This window comes from Oncorhynchus masou, chromosome 9 (genome assembly GCF_036934945.1).
Source record: "Oncorhynchus masou masou isolate Uvic2021 chromosome 9, UVic_Omas_1.1, whole genome shotgun sequence".
In the NCBI taxonomy this organism is placed as follows: Eukaryota; Metazoa; Chordata; class Actinopteri; order Salmoniformes; family Salmonidae; genus Oncorhynchus; species Oncorhynchus masou.
The window spans coordinates 85623077-85632079 of record NC_088220.1 but is presented as its reverse complement, the minus strand read 5'-3'; the positions used below and the strand labels follow the sequence as shown (position 1 = coordinate 85632079).

The 9003-nt window shown below is 44.6% G+C and overlaps 1 protein-coding gene across 1 annotated transcript in view; it reads left to right on the top strand.

Moving 5' to 3' along the window:
- Positions 1 to 4542: 4542 nt before the first annotated feature.
- Positions 4543 to 9003, top strand: part of LOC135546711 (small G protein signaling modulator 2-like) — a 137654-nt gene continuing 133193 nt past the window's right edge. Inside the window, 1 exon segment of the mRNA XM_064975345.1 lies at positions 4543 to 4798. Within this exon segment, the coding sequence (XP_064831417.1) occupies positions 4739 to 4798 (60 nt within the window). The 5' untranslated portion in view covers positions 4543 to 4738.

Here is a 9003-nt window from a genome sequence, read left to right as displayed (position 1 = left end):
CCAAAGCAAGTAAAGGTAAACAATAAAAATTAACAGTAGACATCACACATACAGAAGTTTCAAAACAGAAGTTTCTCTCTCTCTCTCTCTCTCTCTCGCTTCCTAAGTGGACAGTTTGATTTCAGAGAAGTGTGATTGACTTAGAGTTACATTGTGTTGTTTAAGTGTTCCCTTTGATTGATATATATATATATATATAAATCAAAGGGAACACTTAAACAACACAATGTAACTCTAAGTCAATCACACTTCTCTGAAATCAAACTGTCCACTTAGGAAGCAACACTGATTGACAATAAATGTCACATGCTGTTGTGCAAATGGAATAGACAACAGGTGGAAATTATAGGCAATTAGCAAGACACCCCCAATAAAGGAGTGGTTCTACAGGTGGTGACCACAGACCACTTCTCAGTTCCTATGCTTCCTGGCTGATGTTTTGGTCACTTTTGAATGCTGGCGGTGATTTCACTCTAGTGGTAGCATGAGACGGAGTCTACAACCCACACAAGTGGCTCAGGTAGTGCAGCTCATCCAGGATGGCACATCAATGCGAGCTGTGGCAAGAAGGTTTGCTCTGTCTGTCAGCGTAGTGTCCAGAGCATGGAGGCGCTACCAGGAGACAGGCCAGTACATCAGGAGACGTGGAGGAGGCCGTAGGAGGGCAACAACCCAGCAGCAGGACCGCTACCTCCGCCTTTGTGCAAGGAGGAGCACTGCCAGAGCCCTGAAAAATGACCTCCAGCAGGCCACAAATGTGCATGTCTGCTCAAACGGTCAGAAACAGACTCCATGGGGGTGGTATGAGGGTCCGACGTCCACAGGTGGGGGTTGTGCTTATAGCCCAACACCGTGCAGGACGTTTGGCATTTGCCAGAGAACACCAAGATTGGCATATTCGCCACTGGCGCCCTGTGCTCTTCACAGATGAAAGCAGGTTCACACTGAGCATGTGACAGACTGGAGACGCCGTGGAGAACGTTCTGCTGCCTGCAACATCCTCCAGCATGACCGGTTTGGCGGTGGGTCAGTCATGGTGTGGGATGGCATTTCTTTGGGGGGCCGCACAGCCCTCCATGTGCTCGCCAGAGGTAGCCTGACTGCCATTAGGTACCGAGATGAGATCCTCAGACCCCTTGTGAGACCATATGCTGGTGCGGTTGGCCCTGGGTTCCTCCTAATGCAAGGCAATGCTAGACCTCATGTGGCTGGAGTGTGTCAGTAGTTCCTGCAAGAGGAAGGCATTGATACTATGGACTGGCCCGCCCATTCCCCAGACCTGAATCCAATTGAGCACATCTGGGACAACATGTCTCGCTCCATCCACCAATGCCACGTTGCACCACAGACTGTCCAGGAGTTGGCAGATGCTTTAGTTTTTGAGTGTGACTCCAAATCCAGACCTCCATGGGTTGATAAATTTGATTTCCATTGATCATTTTTGTGTGATTTTGTTGTCAGCACAATTCAACCATGTAAAGAAAAAGCATTGAATAAGAATATTTCATTCATTCAGATCTAGGATGTTATTTTAGTGTTCCCTTTATTTTTTTGAGCTCTGTGTGTGTATGTGTGTGTGCAATATGTATATGTGTGTGCAGTATATATATATATATATATATATATATATATATATATATATATATATATATATATAATATATTATTTTATTATTATTATTTTTTATACTCCAATTTAGATGCACTTCTCCTCTCCAACCCTTACATATTTTATGACAGGAAGAGGAAGTGATGGGGTAATAACTGTTCCTTCTCCCTTAAGGTGACCTGACTTCAACCCCGTAAGATGCCTAATCCAAACATCTCCAACCGTATCCCCCAGAGCAATCCCGTGACTTCCTCCCGTCTACCCTGCACATTCCACAGCCATCTGGCTCCTATAGATAACCATTAACTTGTGATTAAAAAAAAAAAACAGTCGCTATCATTCCTCATATTATAGTATTACTGATGTAAAAACCAGTCTTGATCACTCAGCATATACTATAGTGTTATTTCTGATGTATCATGTTTCTAGGTTAACAAGTTTCCAAGTTTAATTCAGAGTCTCACGACAGGTTTCACTGTGCTGCGTAGCAGAATTGCTTCCTCGCTGTCATTGCTTTCCCACTCAGGCACGACTACGTGGCCTCTCACAGTTTCAACTCCATCGTCAAGGTCACTGACGACACAACAGCAGTAGGCCTGATCACCAACAAAGACCAGACAGCCTACAGGGAGAAGGGAGGCACTCTGACAGCGTGGTGCCAGGTAAACAACTTCTCCCTCAACGTTACCAAAACAAAGGAGCTCGTTGTGGACTTCAGGAGGGACCAGGCTGGACACGCCCCCATCCACATCAACGGGGCCGCCGTGGAGACGGTCAATAACTTCAAATTCCTCGGCGTACACGTCTCCGAGAAGCTGGAATGGTCTAACGACATGGACACCGCGGTGAAGAAGGAACCACAGCGACTCTTCAACGTCAGGATGCTGAAGAAATTCGGCCTGTCCCAGAGGGCCCTCAGTGTTCTACAGGAGCACTATCGGGCTGCATCACAGCCTGGTACGTAAACTACACCTCCCGTGGACCGCAAGGCTCTTCATAGGCTGATACGTTCAGCCGAAACACACCATTGGGTGCACACTGCCTTCCCAACAGGACACATACAACACCAGGTGTCTCAGGAAGGACAAGAAGATCATCAGGGATCCAAGCAATCTCTGTTCTCCCCGCTTAAATCACTCCGACAAGAGCAGTGTGGTGGGTGCATCTTGGCAAAAACTGAGAGACTAGCCAATAGTTTCTACCATCAGCCTGCTGAGTAGCCACCACGAGTCAGCTAGATGTTCTCTCCTCCCTCTGTTACTCATCCCATGGACAGTTTCATCAGCTGTCCGGGTGGCTGGTTTCAGACTATCCTGCTGCTGAAGAACCCGGATATGGAGTTCCTGGGCACAATGTGTTTGAGTCCGGTTGGACATACTGCCAAGTTCTCTGAAAGGATGTTGGATGCGGCTTATGGTAGAGAGTTGAACATTCAATTCTCTGGCAACTGTTTTGGTAGCCATTTCTGCAGCTCCTTTCTGGGATCTTTTTATTTCAGCACATGAAACATCTCTCCATATTCCACTTGGACAGTGGAGGGAAGCAGAAATGGTTCTGGAATGGGACGGTCATGGTTCTGGAATGGGATGGGCATGGTTCTGGAATGGGACGGGCATGGTTCTGGAATGGGACTGGCATGGTTCTGGAATGGGACGGGCATGGTTCTGGAATGGGAAGGGCATGGTTCTGGAATGGGAAGGGCATGGTTCTGGAATGGGACGGGCATGGTTCTGGAATGGGAAGGGCATGGTTCTGGAATGGGACGGGCATGGTTCTGGAATGGGACGGGCATGGTTCTGGAATGGGACGGGCATGGTTCTGGAATGGGATGGGCATGGTTCTGGAATGGGAAGGGCATGGTTCTGGAATGGGACGGGCATGGTTCTGGAATGGGAAGGGCATGGTTCTGGAATGGGAAGGGCATGGTTCTGGAATGGGATGGGCATGGTTCTGGAATGGGACGGGCATGGTTCTGGAATGGGAAGGGCATGGTTCTGGAATGGGAAGGGCATGGTTCTGGAATGGGATGGGCATGGTTCTGGAATGGGAAGGGCATGGTTCTGGAATTGGAAGGGCATGGTTCTGGAATGGGAAGGGCATGGTTCTGGAATGGGATGGGCATGGTTCTGGAACCATTGGAGTGAAGCGACGGGTATGGCTCTGGGCAGACATCTGTTGTCCATGAACGGCCACACGGTGGCGCTAGTTAGAGATAGAATGACAAAAAGTCCCAGTAAAAACGCTTATTCTGTATATCATGATGGTAATAACTCCATTGATTCATTTCTATTGCAGCCAAAACATGCGTTGACACAATTTCTAAAACGGGGAGCCGCTGGCCTCGATCATCTTCATTCAAGATATCCCTAGCCTCAAAATAGTCTCTGACAAACCCATGCCCTAGATCAGAATAATGGACATGTGTTTCTTAATTGAGTGAAGCATTCTAGTGCAAGTAGGGCTATTTGCTTTGGCATATGTTACATGACAATATCATCAATTTAATGACAGTCACACACAACTGCAAATTAATGAGATATTGTGTTGTCAGTTGTTGTTTTTTGTGTGTCCTGTGTTTTTGTTATGGTTATTGTGTGTTTGTTTGCCCTATCAGTGTTGTTGTTCTGTGAGTCTGTCTTTGAAATCCCCATGGCACTTTCATATTACATACAAAAAGACTACAGATAAAATGTTCCTGAGCATCACACCTCAATATCCCCCAGTCGTCCTGTACACACACACACACACACACAGAGAGGAGAGCTATAAATAACTGTCTGTCATAGTGCTGGAAATGTGTATGGAGCGTGAGATATGTGAAGTGATTGACTCCATTGATAAACCGTGTTAAAGGGGGTGGGTCGAGCACCGCTGGCGTCATTCTGAGTGGATGTGAAGATGGCTCCTCAATGCGCCGCGGCAGGACCGCCACACAGATGCGTCAACCGCCTGCTATCTGGAGGCCCGAGCACTTTGCTCTGAGAGGGAAGGAAGGAGGGTGGAGAAGTCAATACAAGCTTTAAGAAAGGGTGGAGAGGACCAGACATCCGAGATTGTGGACAATCACGTTGACGCTGTTGCAGCCGTAACTTTGTCTGTCACAGAGACAGACACAAGACCACCGAGAGCAATGGGTTCGTGCACAGATGAAGAATTCAAAGATAAATTACTATGGAATGTGAAAAGAGAGGTTAGTGCATTTTGTTTCACGCCTCTTTTGAGCTCTTGGTCTATAATGAATGAGGGTTGTACGGGGAAATTTCAGCAAATCATGTATTCATGTTAATGTATTTCTCGGTAAATGTCCGTGATACATGAAGATGATGATGCATAATGATAATGTTGTGGATACGTCGCGAGAGAGGAATTGATACACTGTATTTCTGTTATTACTGTGTAGACTCCTCTAGCCACCGGCTGGATTAATGCAACGCGCGTTAGAAGTACATTTCCAAAATTGAACACGCTACATTACGTTTTTCGGGTTTTTTGTCGTCGCTCACTTCGGTTTCCTTTAAATTTCGACGCTTCAGTAGTTTTAGTTTCCCAAGGGAGTATGATGTGGAAGAGCCGTTGGAATGAAAAGCTTCCTATGGACGCCTTTTGTAGAAAAAACGATTGCTACAGGTGGAGCACACCGCCCAGGCTGTTGCAGTGCCATATAGGCAATAGCTCTGTGATCTATCTACTGGCGTGGCTAATTGTGCAGTGAAGACTAATTTCAATGTCGATATTATTAAGTCATATTGGAGATCCTCCGGAACTATATGTTGTGCAGTTTACATTAACGTATTAATAGTAGTAATAGCCATGTGTTTCTCAAATGTAAATTAATAGGAGGGAGCCCGTTGTTATTACAATCGTTGTTACAATCTAATCCAGCAGTTTTAAAAAGGTTACCCATTTTTTTCTGATTTGTTCATAACGATAGAGTACAATACTATCAGAAAATTGTAACTCCGCGATCACAGAATGTTAACACTTCACATTAAGTTACCTTATAACTGTGAAGCGACACTGTAGTTTCACAATAACAACAGGTGTTATGGGACTTTGCCTGAAGCAATCCCCCCCACTGTCACTGACCCCCCCCCCCCCCCCAAATAATAGATTGACCTACATTTGCTGACCAGTAGAGCCTATTAATATGATTGTAAGAGGGTGTTAGTTGGATGCCTTTAAAATGATTCTTAAAAAAACTACATGGAACATAGTTTATTCACTGCTATTAACAGATTTGACATAGAAGGACCTGAAAGCCTATTGTGATTTATTTTGTACACTAATGATATCTCTTCCTGTTGTACATTAGGGGCAGCAGGTAGCCTAGTGGTTAGCCTCTTTGGGCTAGACGTGCTGCTAGCGATCCACCTTGACAACATCCCGTGAAATTGTAGAGCGCGAAAATCAAATTACAGAAATAATATTTAATAAAAATACAAGTGTCAAACATCAGTTAAAAGCTTAACTTCTTGTTAATCCAGCCGCTGTGTCAAATTTCAAAAAGGCTTTACGGAGAAAGCACACCATGCAATTATCTGATGACAGCGCCCAGCACACAAAAGCATTAACATATTCCAACCAGGCAGATGCGCCACGAAAGTCAGAAATGACGCTAAAATAAATGCCTTACCTTTTGAAGATCTTCTTCTGTTGGCACTCGAAAAGGTCCCAGCTACATCACAAATGGTCCTTTTGTTCGATAAGTCCTTTTTTTATATCCCCAAAAACTCACTTAAGCTGGCGCGCTTCATTCAATAATCCACCGGTTTCCCTCCTTCAAAATGCATACAAAATTAATCCCAAACGTTACCAATAAACTTCGGAGAGTTGTTATTATTGGGAGCCACTTAGAAAAACTACAAATTCTAGCTAATTTAAAAATAAATAAAGCCTGGAACACTTTCTAAAAAATGTTGACATCTAGTGGAAGCCCTGGGAACTGCAATCTGGGAGGTTTTCCCTTCCTATTAAAAATGACAGCCGTAGGAATCAATGGTGGGCTGAATTATTTTGCTTTGTTTGTTGGATGGATTCTCCTCGGGTGTTCGCCTGCCATATCAGTTCTGTTATACTCACAGACATTATTTTAACAGTTTTAGAAACTTTTAGAGTTGAAAAAAAAATCAAAATCTACCAATTATATGCGTAACGGATGTGTTGTAAGTCGCTCTGGATAAGAGCGTCTGCTAAATGACTTAAATGTAATGTAAATGTGAAACGGCTAGCTTAGTTAGCGGTGCGCGCTAAATAGGGTTTCAATCGGTGACGTCACTCGCTCTGAGACCTTGAAGTAGTCGTTCCCCAGTGCTCTGCGAGGGCCGCGGCTTTTGTGGAGAGATGGGTAACGATGCTTCGTGGGTGTCAGTTGTTGATGTGTGCAGAGGGTCCCTGGTTCGCGAGGGGACGGTCTAAAATTAAACTGTTACATATGCATATCCTAGCTTCTGGGCCTGAGTTACAGCCAGTTTACTTTGGGCGCGCTTGTCATCCAGACGTCAAAATAACCGCCCCCTATCCACATGATTAAAACCTCTGGGCAAGTATCCTGCTTCTATTTTGAAGAAAATGGGGTTCATGTTAGCAGTAACTGCATAAAGTTACTATGAAATGAAGGTAAATAAAAGCCTTTTCCCCCCTCAGTTCCATGTTGTGAGCAGTTTGCTTGGGCAGGGAAGAATTGTCATTTTTATTTCCGAATACATTGTAGTTTTGCATCAAATAAATGGCAGTAAACCATTACCATTCTATTTCATTTGATTGAAGTGTAATGAACACTGATTGTCCAGCTTTCAGGACACTATTTGTCGAACATGACGATCGGTACGTTGAACTCATCAGTCAAACAGAGTTTTCTACCTTGTTTTGGGTCCCCTGCCATATAAAATGAGACTTGGCATAATGATACGAATAATAGAACTATCATAACATTTTGTGATGCTGAGAATAAAATAGGGCCAGAAGACTCTCTGGCTGTAGCTGAGATGTGACATCACCGCTTCCCAACACAGACCAGGCAGTCGGGGAAAGACGAGGTGGTGTACCTGTGTGGTACTGACACAGACAGACAGAAGTAGAGACAGCAGCAAGGCGCTCTGGGCTCTAGTCTTTGAAAATTGCCTCTGGTTATATTTACTGGTGTTTTAAAACGGCAAAGATGAATAGTTAATATTTCCTGTTGATGTTAGTTGTCATAAAACCTAAATTGCCTGCCGTGCAACCAAAGACAAGCTTGTTTTGAGGAATGTGTTTCAATGTCTGGTAGTGATGCAGTCATATGAATGTCCTTAGGTGGTTTATTGTAGGATGAAATGCACCGTTGTGGCCAGTTTCCCAGACACTTTACAAGGAGGTACTCATTAAGCTTTTTAGCCTCGGACTAGACTTGATCTGCGTCCAGAAAACCTTCCCTCACGTCCAGTTTGTTTCATTGAGTTCAGTTCTTGACACTGATGAAGGCCACTTTTTGTGTAGGTCTCTCTCTCTCTGTGCAGCTTAGGCCTTGTACTTGCCAGACAGACTGGTCTAGATCAGTTTGCCAACTTGGGAGACAATGATTGTCTCTGTGTAGCCTATTGCTATAGTCTGAGTGCATCCCAAATGGCACCCTTTTCCCTATATAGGGCATTTGGAAAGTATTCAGACCCCTTCCCCCTTTTCCACATTCTGTTATGTTACAGCCTTATTCTAAAATGGAATAAAAATAAAATAAAAATAAATCCTCATCAATCTACACACAAGACACCATAATGACAAAGCAAAAACAGGTTTTAAGATTTTTTTTTGTGTGTGTCATATGTGTGTGTGTGTGTGTGTGTGTGTGTGTGTGTATAAAAGTATTCAGACCCTTTGCTATGAGACTCAATTGATCTCTGGTGCATCCTGTTTCCATTCATCATCCTTGACGTTTCTACAACTTGATTGGAGTCCACCTGTGGTAAATTCAATTGATCGGACATGATTTGAAAAGGCGCACACACCTGTCTACATAAGGTCCCACAGTTGACAGTACGTGTCAGAGTAAGAACCAAGCCATGAGGTCGAAGGAATTGTTGAGGATTGTGTCGAGGTACAGATCTGGGGAAGGGTACCAAAACATGTATGCAGCGTTGAAGGTTCCCAAGAACACAGTGGCCTCCATCGTTAAATGGAAGAAGTTTGGAACCACAAAGACTCTTCCTAGAGCTGGCCGCCCAGCCAAACGGAGAAATCGGGGGAGAAGGGCCTTGGTCAGAGAAGTGACAGCCCACTTGGAGTTTGCCATAAGGCACCCAAAGGACTCACAGACCATGAGAAACAAGATTCTCTGGTCTGATGAAACCAAGATTGAACTCTTTGACCTGAATGCCAAGCTGCACATCTGGAGGAAACCTGGCACCATCCCTACGGTGAAGC